General features: G+C 41.8%; 1 protein-coding gene across 1 annotated transcript in view; it reads left to right on the forward strand.

The window, feature by feature from the left end:
• SFI1 (SFI1 centrin binding protein) overlaps positions 1-18,862 on the forward strand; it is an 88,227-nt gene that overhangs the window by 31,114 nt on the left and 38,251 nt on the right. Inside the window, exons 5-8 of the mRNA XM_055549592.1 lie at positions 666-776; positions 6,205-6,299; positions 8,861-8,978; positions 10,873-10,975. Coding sequence (XP_055405567.1) covers positions 666-776; positions 6,205-6,299; positions 8,861-8,978; positions 10,873-10,975 — 427 coding nt within the window. The remainder of the gene's footprint in view (positions 1-665; positions 777-6,204; positions 6,300-8,860; positions 8,979-10,872; positions 10,976-18,862) is intronic.

Raw genomic sequence — 18,862 nt, forward strand, 5'->3', positions numbered from 1 at the left:
AAACCTATAACTGAGTGAGGTAACCTGCAGAACCAGGGAAAGATTTGGAGTGACTGACAGGTCAGAGTTCCCGAGCAACCGGTCTTCTTGGGCGCGCTGTTAACATCAGCATGCTGTCACTGGCCCGCTGTTTTCTTAGCGGGTTTTCCCTTCTTCTTTTATCTTGCTTCTGTTTTGCTCTTGTCATAAAGCCCCTGGCCAGATTTCAGTTCAACTAATGCACTCTGTTCTGTTAAGTCCTAGGACTGCCCTTAGGCATTTGCTTATTTTACAACTTTTAATCTCCTGGGTATGTAAATGAGAAGTAGAGCTGCTCTCTTTTACTAATCAAATATTTTTCAGTCCTGTGAATGAAGAAAAATTGAGAATGTTAATTCTCAACTCACTGTATTTGAAAAGTCAGAGTTTTTTATTTTCACCTCTTGAATTGATAAGAACTAGAGTATAAAATTTTTTAGCTTTATTTCTAGTTTAAGTAGATCTAAGATTTTGACCTGAAAAAGTTAAATGTGTGTATTTCTAATCTATATTTTGGTGTTATCGAATAATGAGCCACAGTTTTCTGTGAGAAAGCAATGACCATAGGAAACAGTAATTTGGGAATAGATGTCAGCTCCAGCATCATCAGGTGTGTCTCTCTGATTTTTTATTTTTCACTGCTGTAGGCTTTACTATAAACAAAAAATTCTGCGAAAGGTCTTTGAAGAGTGGAAAGAAGAGTGGTGGGTTTCCCATCGAGAGTGGAAACTCCGTGTTCGAGCTGACTGTCACTACAGGTCAGATTTCATGTTATATTACTTTAATTTTACTGGTGAAGTGAAGTGAAAGTTCCTCAGTCGTGTCCAGCTCTTTGCGACCCCATGGACTATACAGTCCATGGAATTCTCCAGGCCAGAATACCGGAGTGGGTAGCCTTTCCCTTCTCCAGGGGATCTTCCCAACCCAGGGATCGAACCCAGGTCTCCCGCATTGCAGGCGGATTCTTTATCAGCTGAGCCACCCGGGAATTTTACTGGTACACATTATCAAATAATTACTTGTTGGCATGATCCTAGATCAAAGGAAGATAAGTCTTTTTTTTTCTAGTTTTGTTGAAATATAATTGACATATATGAATTACTGTATGACTTTTAGGTGTACAGAATAGATATTTGACTTACATATTGTAAAATGATTGCCACAATAAATTTAGTTAACATTCATCATCTCATATAACTGCAATAAAAAACAATGAGGAAAAAATTTTCTCCTTGTGATGAGAACTTTCAGGATTTATTTTCTTAACAATTATCATATATTCTCTTAACAACTGTCATATATATCATACCGCAGCGGTGAGTGCAGTCGTCATGTTGTACCTTGTACCCCCAGAACTTATTAGTGTTATACCTGGAAGTTTGTACCTTTTGACCACTCCCCGAACCCCCATGCCTCTGGTAAACCACAAATCTGATCTTTTTCTCAGTTTTTTTTTTTTAAAGAATGCACATGTGAGATCAGTGTTTGTCTTTCTGTGACATACTTCTCTTAGCTTAATGCCTTCAAATTCCATCCATGTTGTCAAAAATGACAGGATTTCTTCTTTTATATATGTATATGTGTGTGTGTGTGTGTGTGTATAGTTTTTGTGGAATTTCCTCATTTTTAAATGGCTGAATAGATTCCACTTTATGTATTTGGGTTGGCCAAAAAGCTCGTTCTGTTTTTTCTGTAATGAGCTTTTTGACCAGCCTAATGGATACAACTTCACCCATTCATCCATCTGTGGACTCTTAGTTTGTTGCCCTGTCTTGGCTTTTGTAAATAATGCTGCTATGAACATGGTCGTGCAGATATATTTTCAAGTTAGTGTTTTTGTTTGCTTTGGATATATTCCCAAAAGTGGGATTTCTGGATTGTCTGGTAGTTCTATTTTTAATTTTTTGAAGAGCCTGCATACTGTTTTCCTTAGTGGCTATTACCAATTTACAAATCGTACCAGCACACCGCAAGGTTCCCTTTTCCCTATATCTTCATAATCATTTATCTTTCTTTTTTAATCTCTTATTTTAGGGAGACCTAATTTCCTACTTTTTTTAAAATTAAGGTAAAATTGGTTTATAGCATGATATAAATTTCAGATGCACAGCATTATTATCCTATCTTGTCCTTTTGGTAATGGCCTAGAGGTGTGAGGTGATATCTCATTGTGATTTTGATTTGTATTTTCCTCATGATTAGTTATCTTTAAGTATCTTTTCATGTACCTGTTGGCTGTTTGTGTATCTACTTTGAGAAAATGTCTGTTTGAGTCATTTGCCCACTTTTATTTATTTTTGTTGAGAATTAGTATATTAAATGGAGAAGGCAATGGCACCCCACTCCAGTACTCTTGTCTGGAAAATCCCATGGATGGAGGAGCCTGGTAGGCTGCAGTCCATGGGGTTGCTAGGAGTTGGACACGACCCTTTCACTTTTCACTTTCACGCATTGGAGAAGGAAATGGCAACCCACTCCAGTGTTCTTGCCTGGAGAATCCCAGGGATGGGGGAGCCTGGTGGGCTTCCGTCTATGGGGTCACACAGAGTCGGACACGACTGAAGCGACTTAGCAGCAGCAGTATATTAAACACATGCGTTGCATTAATGCTCATTTAGAAAAAGAATGGTTAAAGGAAGTTGTATAATTTTTAGATTGGATAAAGATGAAAACATTGGGGATTCTGGAACAGTATTTACTTTCATTTAATACATATTCTTATTTTTCCTACCATAGGACTTTTGAGCACCCCAAGGGCTTAATTGTTGTTATCTATTTAAAAAAGTAACCTCACTTTTCAGTCTTTTATCTTTTACCTTTGACCACTTTTAAATTGGATTATTTGATTTTTTGCTATTGAGTTTATATATTTGGATATATATATTTATATATTTGGATATTAATCCCTTATCAGATATATGGGTTACAAATATTTTTTCCCATTTTGTAGGTTGTCTTTTTCACTTGATTGACTGTATTTTGCTGTGCATAAGCCTTTTGGTTTACTGTAGTCCTACTTGTTTATTTTTTATGTTGTTGCTTGTGCTTTAGGTATCATATCCAAAGAATCATTGCTAAGACCTATGTGAAGGAGCTTTTTTCTTGTGTTATGTTTTCTCCTGGGAATTCCTTGGTCTTGCATTTAAGTCTTTAATCCATTTCTATTTAATTTTTGTGAGTGGTGTTAGATAGGGGTCTAGTTTCATTCTTTTACATGTGACTATCCAATTTTCTCAGCACCCTTTATTGAAGAGACTGTGTTTTCCCCCATTGATTCTTGGCTCTGTTGTCAAGTATTAGTTGACTGTATGTATTTGAGTTGATCTGGGGGCCCTGGATTCTGTTCCATTGGTCTCTGTGTTTTTTATGCTATGACACTGTATGTGCTGTGCTTAGTTGCTCAGTTGTGTCTGACTCTTTGCAACCTCATGGGCTGTAGCCTGCCAGGATCCTCTGTCCAGGGGGATTCTCCAGGCAAGAATTCTGGAGTGAATTGCCATGGCCTCTTCCAGGGGATCTTCCCAACCCAGGGATCGAACCCGAATCTCCTGCATTGCAGATGGATTCTTTACTGTCTGAGCCACCAGGGAAGCCTATGACATTGTATACTACCGCTTTATAGTATAGCTTGAAAACAGAAGTGTGATGTCTCCTGCTTTGTTCTTCCTGAGGATAGCTTTGACTATTTGAGGTCTTTTGTAGTTCCACATAACTTTTAGGATTTTTTTTTCTACTTCTGTAAAAATGAGATTGAAATCTTGGTCGGGGTTGCATTGAATCTATAGATGACTTTTGGTAGTATTGACATTTTAACAATATTTTCCCAGTTCATGAACATGGACGACCTTTCTATTTATCTGTATCTGCTTTGATTTCTTTCATTAGTGTCTTGTAGCTTTCAGAGTAGAGACCTTTCACTTCCTTGGTTAAATTTATTTTTAAATATTTTGGTTTTTTTGATGCGATTATAAATGGGATTGATTTAGTTCTTTCTTTTTCAGATAATTTGTTGTTACTGTAGAGAAATGCTACTTATATTTTACATTAATTTTATATCCTATGGCTTTGCTGAGTTCATTGATTAGATCTAAAAGTTTTTTGGTTGAGTCTTTAGGAGTTTCCATATATAAAATCATGGCATCTGCAAATAGAGACAGTTTTACTTCTTCCTTTCCAATTCTGATGCCTTTTATTTCTTTTTCTGGCCCACTTCCTCTGGCTGGGACTTCCAGTACTATGTTGAGTAGGAGTGGTGAGAGTGGGGACCCTTGTCTTGTTCCTGATCTCAGAGGAAAAGCTTTCCACCTTTCTCCATTGAGTATGTGCTAGATGTGGGCTCATGATATGTGGCATTTATTATATTGAGATACTGATGATCTTATGGTTTTCTTTTTTCATTCTATTAATGTGGTGTGTCATATCGATTGAGTTTGTGGTGGTTGGACCATCCTTGTAAGGAGAAGAGTTTTGTATTGTTTTCTGTTTTTCTTCAAATTCTTTTTAGAGTAAGCAAGATCAGAGTCCAAAATTAAACCCAAGGTACAGTACTGTATGCATGTGAACTTATACACACAGAGGTAACCCTCTAATTCAGGTAACCATTATGTACTGATCATGTTAATGATTAGAATAGATTTTTCCTCACCAGCTCCCACTGCTGTGTAATTTCTAATTCTGTTTTCTAAACCAGTAGAGTTGCTTTAATTTATATTGCTTGGGAGGAAGTATATACCCAATATAGAACTTTAAGAAAACAGAAAAGAGGGACTCCCTGACAGTCCAGTGGTTAAGACTCCGTATTCCCAATTGCAAGGGTCATGGGTTTGGTCCCTGGTCAGGGAACTAAGATCCTCCATGCTGCACAACACAGCCAAATAAAATAAAGTTTAAATTTAAAAAAAAGAAAAGAGAAAAAACTATTTTTTAGTGATAGAAGAAACCCTTAATCCGTGACATTTGTATTCCCAGGGATGTGAAAAAGTAAAAATTGGGAATTCTATCACATACATATTTTCTATACCTTTTTTAAAAGTAAAAACTTAATATGTCTCACATACTGTATCTTTGGTATTTGTATTTGGTATTTGTATCAAATGGTATTCACTCGTAATCACGTCTTTAGGCTCTCTGGGGTAGGGTTTCTGATTTATGGATATTTCAGATAAAGTATAGATAATGTTTTTATTAGGGGTTTCCCTGGTGGTTCAGTTGGTGAAGAATCTGACTGCATTGTAGGAGACCCCAGTTCGATTCCTGTATCGGGAGGATCTGCTGGAGAAGGGATAGGCTACCCACTCCAGTATTCTTGGGCTTCCCTTGCGGCTTCAGCTGCTAAAGAATCTGCCTGCAATGCGGGAGAGCTGGGTTCCCCTGGAGAAGGGAAAGGCTACCCACTCCAGTATTCTGGCCAGGAGAATTCCATGGACTATATAGTCCATGGGGTCGCAAAAAGTCAGACACAACTGAGTGATTTTCACTTTCACTTTCACATAGACAATGTTGAATCATTCTAATAAGCTGGCAGAGTATGAAATCAAGTCTTAGGAAATGGGATAGTGAAGAGATGGAGGGACTGACAGTTCTGTGGATAATGTATGTGTTGAGGAGGAAAAGACAAAGGAGGACTCTGACCATGTTTTAAGTGCAAAGGAGAGCTGGTGTTTTCCGTGGTGTGGGTGAGTAAGAAATGACTGTCATTCCAAATCCTGCAGCTCTGTGGATGCTGAAGATGAAGTCACCCTCAGGTAATTCATGCCTTTTCCCCCTTAGTGATAACATGAGGTGCGGAGAACAACTCTCCGTCAAGGAGGACACATTTCACTGTGATTGTAGGAAATGAAGCTTTAGCTTAGGATATGTTGCTGTTTAGTTGTTCTTTATGACCCCATGGACTGTAGCCCTCCAGGCTCCTGTGTCCAAGGCATTTTCCAGGCAAGAATGTCGGAGTGGGTTGACATTCCCTTCTCTAGGGGGTCATCCCAACCCAGGGATTGAACCCACGTCTCCTGCTTGGCAGGTGGGTTCTTTACCTCTGAGCCACCAGGGAAGCCCAGCTTAGGATATGGATTGGTTTTTCTGTGTCAGAAGTGTTCTGTTAATTTTTCCTGTGTTCAGAATGGACTGGGTATGTCAGATTAAGAGTTGTTTTGTTTTAAAGAAACACTGCTTGCTTTTGTGGCTCCTCAGATATTACTTGTACAGCCTGATGTTCCAGACCTGGAAGACCTACGTGTATCAGCAACGGGAGATGAGGAGCAAGTACCTGAGAGCCGAGAATCATGGTGAGAAGAGGAAGTACATGCTAAAGAAAATGCCTCCATTTACTTGTTTTTGCCTTTTCCCCCCGCTGTATTAAGACTTTATTGGGAGTTCCCTGGTGTCTCATGATTAGGATTTGACATTTTGTCTGCTGTGGTCTGGGTTCAGTCCCTTGGTTGGGACACTTGGGATGTTGAGTAGAGGTGGTGAGAGGAGTCATCCTTGCTGTATACTTGGTTAGTGGAAAAGCTTTTGAGTTCCTCACCATTAAGTATGGTATAGTCTTATTGTAGATATTCGTTACCAAGTTGAGGAAAACCCCTCCCTTTTCCTAGTTTACTGAGAGCCCAGATTTACTTTCAGAGAAGTTCTGTGAAGGACAAGTACGTTATCTTTGAGAGAGAATAACTCTGAGTCAAAGGGAAGAGTTGATTGACTCTCCTTCCTGTTTTCCCGGATGTGTGATTTCTCAGCAGGAGCTCCTGTGATCATATCCCCATGGTTTATCTCCATGCGGCATGGTTTGGGCACCTACAACTCACGTCAGCATGGTTTGTGTGAACAAATCATCAGGTTCCCACCCTGCTGGTGCAGCGTGCTGGCCGTGTGTCTCCCACAGCACATGGGGCTGCTGTCTGTCTTGCCACTGTGTGTCAGATCACACTGCTGGCTTCTTATCTTCTTGGTCCAGGTTGACCCTTAGTGATCTTGTGACAGTTCAGCTCTGGTTGGTATCTGGTTCCTCTGTGAGTTGAACTCAGAAACCCGTATGGGTAAATCTAAGGGAAAAACGCATATTGAATGATCATGTAACCTCCTGCTATTTCTTATAACCATGAACACCCTGTAGGCCCCTCAAACTCAGCAGGTCCCTTGGACGCCTTGTCCACTGCACCCTGTGTAGACCTGCTCTTCCTATAGCTAAGAGAGAAACCTCATTTAGGAATGGCTTCCCCATGCCCACAGCATTCAGCTATCTTCTCTTAGAGCACGGCTCCCTGAGCTGTTGCTTGCATTCTTCTTTGTCACTGCCTGATAGTAAATGTTATAAGGCCCTCTTCTTTCATCTTTTTTCATTTGTTTTCTCCTTTTCATAGATAATCTCATTTCAGTTCAGTTCAGTCGCTCAGTCATGTCCCACTCTTTGCGACCCCATGAACCGCAGCACACCAGGCCTCCCTGTTTGCAAATGTACCTCTAAAGGAGGCACCATTTTGCAGGTGAGGAACTTGTGTGGGGTTACTTAGCTAAGTGACAAGGACAGTACTCAGGCCCAGCTTGTCTTACTTAGCAGCCTATACTCTAAAACCGCAGTGCCATGCTGGTCCTTCTTGCCTGAGATGTGCTGATTCCGGAGGTCTGGGGTGAGCCCACGGAAAACTGTGAAGTGAAAGTCGCTCAGTTGTGTCTGCCTCTTTGCAACACCATGGACCTGTTGCCCACCAGGCTCACCTAGTCCATGGAATTCTCCGGGCAAGAATACTAGAGTGGTTTGCCATTCCCATCTCCAGGGGATCTTCCCGACCCAGGGATCGAACCTGGGTCTTCTGCTTTGCAGGCAGATTCTTTATCTTCTGAGCCACCAGGGAAGCCCAAGGAAGCTACATATTAAATTCTTTTTCATCTTTTGATGTGATTTGTCAACAACTATGAAATACAAAGTAAAGCTATAGTCCTCCTGTCCACATTTTAGAGAATGTGCTGAAAATGTTTTACATATTTTTATTTTCTCCTTTATGTTCTTAAAAAACAAACTTCACCAGTAATGACTCTCACAGTGAAAATGGAATTTACTATAAAGGGAGGCCTGTGGACCTTTGCACTTCCTGTATGTAGTAAATTCTCTTTGCTCTGGGATCATTACTGGCCCTTTTTATTTTGTCTCACAAATAAATACAGATAGTATCCTTTCCTTTTTATCTTGCCTATTCTACTTTACAAATATTGTTTCAAAGAGCAAAAATTATAATATGACTTCTTTTTTAACCTTATATTGCTAAGTAGCTTCAGTTGTGTCTGACTCTTTGCGACCCCATGGACTGTAGCCCACCAGGCTCCTCTATCCATGGGGATACTCTAGGCAAGAATACCGGAGTGGGGTGCCATTTCCTACTCCATTAACCTTATATTAATGGAAATTTAAAAAATCCACAAAATGGAAAGATAGAATAATGAACTTCTGTGTACCCATCACCCAACTTCCAGTTGTTATCAACTCACTAGTCTTGTTACATCTGTATCCCCATTCACTTCCCTGCTTTCTTTGTTATTTCATGTGTAGATATTGAAGAGTATATAACTCTATAAAAAATAAGGACTTTTAGAGAGATCTGAACAGTGCAGTGCATTGGTTTTCCTTTAAATGTTTTGTAAATGTCATCACTTACATAACTGTTCTTTGCATCTTGCATCTTTATTAAGTTTGTAGAGCTTCACAACTTTTCCAGCAGAGGGCACTGGAAGACCAGAGGAATTTAGATACTCAGCGGAGGGACCCGTCTGAGGGCCTCTGAGCTTTTTTGTCTTAAGCCAGAGTAATCCACCTCTCCTAACCCCTTCTTGGAAATCTTTTTGGTGCATCTAGATGCAAAGCAAAATATGCGACGGGCCTGGAAGTCCTGGTTGGTCTACGTGGTTTTCCGTAGGACCAAACTTGAGATGCAGACCACTGCCCTGGAGTTCAGGCAGCGGAGTATCCTGTGGTGAGTGTGCTGCACGGCCCTACAGATCAGCAACATTCGTTTTTACCTCATCATTGCTTTATGCTGCTGGAAAGCCAGCATAAAAACCCACCTTAAAACAACATTTTGAATATAATTGATACGTAGTAAATATTTATTGGTACCTTGTTCAGCATTAAGATCAGGTTTTCACAAAATCATAAGTAACACTAATTGAGTATTTACTGTTAAGCCTTGTGTTAAGTTTCTGAGTATGTTAATTTTTTAACATACTCAGTAAAAGTAAAGTAAAAAAAAGTAAAGTGTCCCATTTACTCCTTACCATAAACTGTAAGATAAATACTGTTATTGCACAGATTAAGATACATGAGCTCAGGCAAATTACTCAACATTTCTACTGTGTGTGAGTCGTAATTAGCGAAACTAGGGCTCACCCACCCATCTTTCTGATGCCACAGCTCACACTTTTACCTGCTGCCCTGCACTACATCTCAGCAGCACCGTCCTCCATTGGAGAGACCACCTGAGTCAGTTCACTTTGAAAGCCAGAAGTGTGTAGCAGTGAGCTGCTTTATAAAGGTACTGATGCCTCTGTGCGCTGTTCCCAGCGGTTCTCTGGTGTCCCGAACGGCAGCGCACTGAAAGCTCAGTTCCTGGCCAAGAGAGCGGGGCCCTGTGTGTAGCGTGGGTAAGAGCAGAAGCCTTGCAGCTAGACTGACGTGGGTTCAAACCCCTCTTCTCACAAGTACGGGGTCATTTCACTTCTCCAGGCCTCACTTTCCTCACACCGTGAGGTGTCTTTTTCAGGTTGTCATGGGAAATACATAAGGTAGTATTTGTGAAGTATTAGCCTAGTGTCCAGACCATCAGTGGACCTAAAGAAGTAAATTAAAATGTTTCTTATTTAAACTTTATTCAGCAGATATTTGTAAATGCTTAGTAAGTACGTAGTTTCTCTAGAGTCTATGGAGGATATTTCTACATAATTTTATTTATTCAGTATCTGTTACAGGCTTAAAATGTTTCTGATTGAGTCCAGAGGTTACATTCAGGGAATTTATAATTTCTCTAAGTGCTTAAAAAGATAAGTAGTAATGCCTGATAGGTTGAGATTTTGAAGAGATACAGCTAAGCATGGCTTAAGTTAGGAGGAAGGAGATATTGGTGAGTTAGAGTGACCAGGGTAAAAACAGAAGTTGCAAATGCTCTTTTCCACATTACTGCTTTTCTGCAACAAATCAGAGAATAAGTAGGAAGGAACCCAAGGCTAGAATGAAACTTGGCAAGGACAGGAGGATGGGAAGGGATCCATCAAGACTGGAAATCTAAAAGCCATTATTGGGTGACTTCCCTGGGGGTCCAGTTGTTAAAACTGTGCTCTTCCACTGCTTAGCGGTGTGGGTTCAATCCCTGGTCAGGGAACCAAGATCCCACATGCTGCGTGGAGTGGCTATAAATAAATACTAGTAGTTTAGCAGTTTATCCTGTGGGATCTCCTGAAGTAGTTGGCAGTGATTTTTTTTTAAACCCACATTGGCCAAACAGAGCGTATCTAAATTGTCTAAGGCTGGGTCTGACCTTGTGTGCTATGTCACCTTGGTTGTGTCTGACTCTGTGTGACTCCATGGACTGTAGCCCTCCAGGCTCCTCTGTCCATGGGATTCTCCAGGCAAGAATACTGGAATGGGTCACCGTGCCCTCCCCCAGGGGGTCTGACCTTAGGGACCATCAGTTTCCAACCCTTAGCTGGCAGCTCTAGAACTGTTCCATGATTGCTTTTTCTGGCAGCAGATCTAATGGTGTTGGTCTTAGGGAGAGGGACCTGAGCTGGGGGTCTGAGGCCTAGCCCTCACTTCCCTGCTCTTTTGCTGACTGTGCTCTTGACTGGTCCCATCTTTGATTTGCTCTCCGGCAGGGTGTGGTGGAGTGCGTGGAGACGGCGACTGGGCCAGGTCCGCCTAGGCCGAGCCCTCCAGGCCACAGCCGTGAAGCACCGGGCCCAGAGCCTCCAGCTACAGGTGAGTCTGCAGACTCAGGCTTTGGGGTCTTCTGTGCATGTCGTCAGGTCCCCACCCACAGAGGACGCACCCACCTTCTGGCGTCGTGCTGCTGCCTCTGCTGGGCCCTTCATGTAGCTCCAGGGGCGGGAGGCACAAGCAGCGTGGAAGGCTGGACTCTTCAACAGAGAGGCTGCTGGAAGGAATACAGTAGATGTGATTTTTTTGTTGTTAATTTGTTTTTGGCTGCTCTGGGTCTTCGTTGCTCTGTGCGGGCTTTCTCTAGTTGTGGTGAGCGAAGGCTACTCTCTAGTTTCGGTGTGGTAGCTTCCATTGTTGCAGAGCACAGCTCTAGAGTGTGGGGGCTTCAGTATTTGTGGTGCATAAGTTTAGTCTCCCTGCGGCATGTGGAATCTTCCCAGACCACAGATCAAACCTGTGTCCCTGGCATTGGCAGGATTCTCTACCATTGAACCACCAGGGAAGCATGCCCCGCCCCAGTAACTTTTTATTAGACAACATTTTGCATCATCTCTGCAAGTATATGCAATATATGGAGATCGTGTGCAAACAGCGTAGGTCAGGGGTCAGCACACTCGGCCACAGATCAGGTTTGGCCAGCTGCTTGTTATAAAATTTTACTGGGATGCAGTTACACCTGTCCATTTATGTCTAAGCTGCTGTCAGGCTACAACGGCAGAATTGAGTAGTTGCAACAGAGACCACATGGTCTGCAAAGCCTAAAATAGTTACTATCTCACCCTTTAAAAGAAAAATTTGTTGACCTCTGAATTCACAAGGTCTTCTGAAGCAATAGGAAGGAAGTAGACTTAGTTGTTACCAATGATAATGTGGTAACAAGAACAGTAGGAGCAGTAATGGTGTTTTTGTGGTCTTACTGTCCTAAATGCTGGACTAAGGCCCTTACATGTGTTACCAGAATTTTCAAAATTATTTTTAAAAGCCCATATTATTACTTTGCCAACAAAGGTCCATCTACTCAAAGCTATGGTTTTTCCACTAGTCATGTATGCATGTGAGTGTTGGACTATAAAGAAAGCTGTGCGCTGAAGAATTGATGCTTTTGAACTGTGGTGTTGGAGAAGACTCTTGAGAGTCCCTTGGACTGCAAGGAGATCAAGCCAGTCCTAAAGGAAATCAGTCTGAATATTCATTGGAAGAACTGATGCTAAACCTCCAATACTTTGCCACCTAATGTGAAGAACTGACTCCTTGGTAAAGACCTTGTTGCTAGGAAAGATTGAGGGCAGGAGGAGAAGGGGACAACAGAGGATGGGATGGTGGGATGGCATCACCAACTCGATGGACATGAGTTTGAGCGAACTCCAGGAGTTGGTGATGGACAGGGAAACCTGGCGTGCTGCAGCCCATGGGGTCGCAAAGAGTCGGACACGACTGAGCGACTGAACTGAACTGATTATTACAGGTTAAATAACTCCGATACCTGGCTCTGACCTTTGTCGTGCAGCTGGCAAAGGTCAGGGGCAGCATTTGAGCCCAAGCAGCCTGAAAAATGCAGAGTCGTCCCTTGACCATCATGCTGCCTTATCCTCGTGGACTGGCGCTCTCAGGAGGGAGAGGGATCCAGGTGAAAAAGCTGAAGCACAGGAACGGAACGAGGCTGGTTTTCGTCACTGGGGGACTCGGGCTATGTGCGTGCTCGTCCCTCTCAGCCAGTCACTTTGAGAGCCTGCAGACTCATTCTGCTGGTGTCACTGTTGCTCAGCACGCTTTTAGAATTCCTTTTTGACTTTTGCCCTCGGAGCTTGCAACAGCGGCTTTGAATGACTATCTTCAGTGATAGGTTTTCATGATTTGAGGTTGGATTTAACTTATAAGACAAAAGTCATTCAGAATCCAATCCAGTGAAAAACATGAGCAATAAGAAAACACTGATATGGACCAAAAGCTTTGTGAGACTCTTAAGACAAATTTTATGCTGCGGATTATAAATAAAATCCTTGTGTCTGGTAAGTACTGTATGATTTACCAAGAACCTTAAGTCATTCCTCTCAATCCTCACATCTCTGAACTAGTCAGGACAGACATCATGACATATGTGAAATTATAAAAAATGAGGTTTAAGCATAAAAACATGAAATATGAAACACTTGTTAAAAATATTAACAGGAGTCTTCCCTGACTGTCTAATGGTTAAGATTTCACTTTTCAGTTCAGGTCCAATCCCTGGTCCAGGAGATAAGATCCCTCAGGCCTCCCAGCCAAAAATCCAAAACATAAAACTGAAGCAATATTATAACAAGTTCAATGAAGACTTTAAAAATGGCCCACAACAGAAAAATTAAAAAAAAAAAATTTAACATATCCATATCTCCAACATACAAATTTAAAAGCTGTTAGCATTTTTCCATCCTTGCCCCAGAATTTGATGTAATTTTAATGTAGTTAAATTCACATTTCAAGCCCTATCCATCCTTCCTTCTGCCACCTTTCCTTCTTAGAGATAACTCCACCCTGATGTTGAAATCCTTATTCTGTTATTTTCTTTTTCACTTGTAAAAGTGTATGTATACATGTACATAGAGAATAAATGTTCTGGCTTTGTGTTGTTAGGAAATTTATGAATGGCATCATACTTTACTTTGCAGCTTGCTGCTTTTTGTTTTTAATGCAGCAGTGTATTTTTGAGGTTTATTCAGGTTGATACAGAGATCTATTAACTGCATACATTCAGCCATTTTGCTGAGTAAGACTCAGTTTATCTGCTCACTGCTGCTAAACTGTTATTTCTTCCTGATTACTTTTTTTTTTTTTTTTTACAAAGTGTTGCAGAAAGCGTTCTTTTTTAAATGAGTTTACTTTTGGTTGAGCTGGGTCTTGGTTGCTGCTCGCAGGCCTCTCTAGTTGTGATGGGGGACTACTCTTTCTGAGTTTCCACGCGTGTGCTTCTGACTGCAGTGGTTTTCTTGCTGTGGACCCCGGGCTCCAGGGTGTGCGGGCTTCAGTAATCGCAGCATGTGGGGTCAGCAGTTGTAGCTTGCGGGTTTAGTTGCTATGTGGCATGTGGGATCTCCCCAGACCAAGGATCGAACCCGTATCTCCTGCGTTAGCAGGCAAATTCTTTACCATTGAGCCACCAGGGAAGCCACCTTAGAGAGCATTCTTAAACACACATCCCTGTGTGAGAGTCTGAGAGTTTCTCGTTCCTGGAAGTGAAGCTGTTGGGTCTTTGGGTATCATCTCGTCATCCTTATCCAACATCACCCGTTTGCTCTCCACCGCTGTGCCAGTTTACATGCTAAAATTGTTGTTCTGGTTCCTTTGGGACTCATCAGCACTTTGCATTGCCAGACTGGGTCATTTTCACCAATGTGATATGTGTGAGGTAGTTCTTCATTGTTGCTTTAATTTACGTTTCACTGATGCCTAGTGAAGCCCAGTATCTTTTCTGATGCCTGATTGTCGTTGGGTTTCTGGTTTTGAGCTTGTTACCATCCCTCACTCCTTTTTTCTGTTGGGTTATTTAGCTTTTTCTGCTCTGTGCACATTGTCATAGATTCTGCTTACTAATCTTTTGAACTATTAGGTACACTAACTATTATGTATTTTCCTCTAGCCTATAGCTTGTTTACTTATATATTTTTTTGCTTTATTTATGGTGCCTTTTTTCATCCAAGTGTTTTCTTAAACTATGTATGTATTTTACTGTGATGCGGGTTCGTTGCTGCGTGGATTTTTCTCTAGTTGTGGTGAGTAGGGGCTCTTCTCCAGTTATGGTGCAAGGGCTTCTCATTGTGGCTTCTGTTGTTACAGAGCATGGGCTCTCGGGAGCATGGCCTTCAGCGGTTGTGGCTCCCAGGCTCGAGAGCACAGGCTTGGCAGTCATGGTGCACGGGCTTAGTTGCTCCATGGCACAGGGATCCTCCTGGATCCGGGATGAAACCTGCGTCTCCTGCACTGGCAGGTGGATTCTTTACCACGGAGCCACTAGGGAAGACCCCCATACAGGTGCTGGTAATTTCATTGTAGCCTACCTTATATTTTTATAAGTTGTGTGAGACAGGGTCTTAGTTTGTCATTTTCCTTATGGGTAATTAATTTCCGCAACACTCTTTACTGAGTAGTTCATCTTTTATCTTTTTTATACTGATCTTATTTGGAGAAGGAAATGGCAACCCACTCCAATATTCTTGCCTGGAGAATCCCAGGGACGGAGGAGCCTGGTGGGCTGCCGTCTATGGGGTCGCACAGAGTCGGACACGACTGAAGTGACTTAGCAGCATACTGATCTTATTAGTCCACTTCCATTTGGGGCAAGGTCCCATTTGTTCAAGGGTCTGTTCTGGGCTCTCTGGTCCATTGGTGTAGCTGTCTATCTCTAAGCCAGTATCACACTATTTTAATTATGATTTAATGAAGCAGGTAAGAAAGAACAAAGGTTCTCTCATCAGAATACCTGGGTGGAAATTCTGCTGCCATCACCTGTTAGCTTCCTGCCCTTTTTAAATGAGTTATCTAATCTCCTTATACCTTACCTTACTTATTTGTAAGTAAATAATAGTGTTGGCTTCCCAGCCCGGTGGTAAAGAATCAGCCTGCCAGTGCAGGAGATATAGGTTCAATCCCTGTGTCAGGAAGATCCCCTGGAGAGGAAATGGCAACCCACTCCAGTATCCTTGCCTGGAGAATCCCATGGACAGAGGAGCCTGGCGGGCTACAGTCCATGGCGTCGAAAAGAGTTGGACATGACTGAGCGACTGATCATGCATGCAAATAATAATGGTACGACCTCACAGGGCTGTTGAGGATTAAGTGTGATGAGGCATGTAGTATGGTTAGAATGATGCTTGGACTATGGAATCCTCAGTAAATGCTAACTGTTTATAACTACTACTGATCTTACTGTATAGCTCTTAAGTCTTCATATGTGGAAAGAGATCTTATTTACTCTTGTTCTTTTTCAAAATTGCCATGGCAGTTCTTCCTTACTCTTTTAGTATCAACTCATCAAGTTCCACAACAAAGCCTACTTGGATTTTTATTGCAATACACTGACTTTTCACACTAGATTGGAGAAAGTTGTTTATGATAGTCTCCCCACCTGTGAACTTGAGGTAGCTCATGATATATTGATAAGTGTGAGAGGGAGAGTAGGAAAGGTTAGGCTGTGGTGTAACGAGGCGGGCCGAGTAAGGCTGTGCCCGCAAAGGCTTTGCAGGCTCTTTTTCCAGGGGGAGGGGCAAGCTCCTGGCTTTGTGTCGAGAAGAGCTATGATCACACTTCCCTCGTAACAGGCTCCCTCTGGTTCATTGAGTGCTGCCTTTTGGGGAAGAAAGGGAAGAGAGAGTGTGTGTTTTCTTATATTTTCAAGAAGAAATAATGGAAATATAAACCAAAAAGGGAAGAGTTGTTACCTATGAGGGAAGGGAGGGAACATATAGGAACAAAATTTCAATGAATTTGCTCTGTTACACAGTTTTAAGTTTGGAACCATGTAAATATTTTATATAATTAAAAAAGAAAAGTAAATCAAGAAAAGAACCAAGCCCTAGGATTGTAGAACACACTGAAAACAAATATATCAAGTTTGTAGCAATGACTACAAAGAGAAAAGAATTACTTTAAAATACGATACTTTGACTGCTCATTCCTAGCTGGGAGTATTCTAAGGACACAGAGAACTAGGAGATCTAAAGTTGCATTCAGTGGTCTTATTGTTAGAAGCAGGTTTGGATTGTTGCCTTGAACTATTATAGCTACTTTGTAAGATAAAGCAAATAACCATGGCAGTGTCATTAAGAAGCAGATTTTCAGTATAAAAGGAAAGATTACAGGTATAAAATCAAAGAAACAAAAGCCCTATAATCTGAAATTAGAAATGCCAATGTCAATATGGACCCATGATTTTTTTTTTTTTTTAACCTGAATTAGTGAAATTCTAACTATTGACTGAAAAGACTTAGAGGCAGTGGCAGTAATACAGCAGTTAGCATCCCCAGTGCCTAAGCTATTGTCTCGTATTTCCTTTTATTTGCCAGTAAAAGGAACTGAGGTGTTTTTCGGGGAAATGACTGATTCCAGGAATAGAGCAGGAACTAGACATCAAGGCAATGGCACTCCACTCCAGTACTCTTGCCTGGAAAATCCCATGGATGGAGGAGCCTGGTAGGCTGCAGTCCATGGGGTCGCTAAGGGTCGAACATGACTAAGCGACTTCACTTTCACTTTTCACTTTCATTCATTGGAGAAGGAAATGGCAACCCACTCCAGTGTTCTTGCCTGGAGAATCCCAGGGACGGGGGAGCCTGGTGGGCTGCCATCTATGAGGTCGCACAGAGTTGGACACAGCTGAATCGACTTAGCAGCAGACATCGTAAGCCTAAGTCCTAGGAGATGGTGTGCAGGACTGTGAAGAAATAAAGAGCTTGATGGGCTTGTGTCCGCAGGCCTCCTTCAGGCTTAAGAACAATTTGAGCATCAAAAAGCGTAATGACTATAGTGGGTTGAAAATATACAAAGCATATAAAAATTCATGCATTCATTAGAGGAAAAAAGAGCTGATTGGTCACAATTTTGGGTTGTTAGAGCTTTAATTCTATTCTTTGGAAATTAATGAAGACCAAAGTCAAGCATTTATCCTGCCTTTCCTGTACAGACTAATCTCTGAGAAATGAGAGGGTTAATGAGAGAATAAGGCTTTTTTTGTTTTTTAATAGAATTCCAGTTAATAAACAAATGCAGGAGTATTAGAATTAGAAAATTGTTGTTTTTCCTCCCAGTGAGAAAATGGATCTGGGCAGTAGTCACCCAATGGAAAGACAACAGAGAAATATAAGGGAGGGGTCAGACTGATGCCATCTGAAACCACTGAACAGTCTTGGCACTGAACAGTCGCTAAAGCTACGGCAGCCTTCCACGCTGCCGTAACAGGAAGGAATCCGCAGCACTTGAAACATGTCCCTGACTAAAATTTGAACACGACTCCAGTCAAGCCTAACGTGAATCTTATTATCAGTTCATGGGAAACACAGGAATCGGAGAGACAGTTTAAAGACACCAGGAGGAGACAGTTGGCCAAATCTAAGACGTGGAACAGTTTATAGGGTACGTGACCTGGTTTCTCCTTAACAGGTTAGCAGCATGAAGAGAAAAAAGGCAGAGAGGGAAATTGTCATAAGAATGGAGAGATTTAGGTACTTCCCTGGTGATCCAGTGGCTAAGACTCCAGGCTCCCAATGCAGGGACTCGATACCTGGTCAGGGAACTAGATCCTGCATGCTGCAATAAAGATTTTAAGGTTGGTGCAGCAGTAATTGTGGTTTTGGACCCTGAATTTTAAATCATTATACCTGGGCTCGTATACCTCTTTATTAATTAAAACAGGAACCATTACAGTCAACACATTTTTGCCAACAAGAAATTAGTTTGTTTTATAGCATAAAAATCCACGCCTCAGGATTTGATGAACTCTTGGAAAGCATTTTCTGTGTCCTCCTGGTTATGGAAGCATTTTCCCTGCAAAAGGTTGAGATGCTTGAAGAAGTGGTAGTTGATTGGCAAGAGGTCAGGTGAGTCTGGCGGATGAGGCAGCACTTAGGACCCGATTTGTTCAACTTTTGAAGCCTTGATCGTGTGGCGTGCTGAGAAGAACTGGACCTTTGCTGTTGACCAATGCCGGCTGCAGGCGGTGCAGTTTTCGGTGCATCTCGATTTGCTGAGCGTATTTCTCAGATGTGATGGTTTCACTGCGATTCAGAAAGCTTTAGTGGATCAGATAGGCAGCAGACCACCAAACAGTGACCATGACCCCTTTTCTGATGCAGGTTTGGCTTTGGGAAGTCCTGTGGAGCTGCTTCTCAGTCTAGGCACTGAGCTGGTCATCACCCGTTGTCATATAAAATCCATTTTTTGTCGCACATCACAATC

This window comes from Bubalus kerabau, chromosome 16, assembly GCF_029407905.1.
Source record: "Bubalus kerabau isolate K-KA32 ecotype Philippines breed swamp buffalo chromosome 16, PCC_UOA_SB_1v2, whole genome shotgun sequence".
NCBI lineage: Eukaryota > Metazoa > Chordata > Mammalia > Artiodactyla > Bovidae > Bubalus > Bubalus kerabau.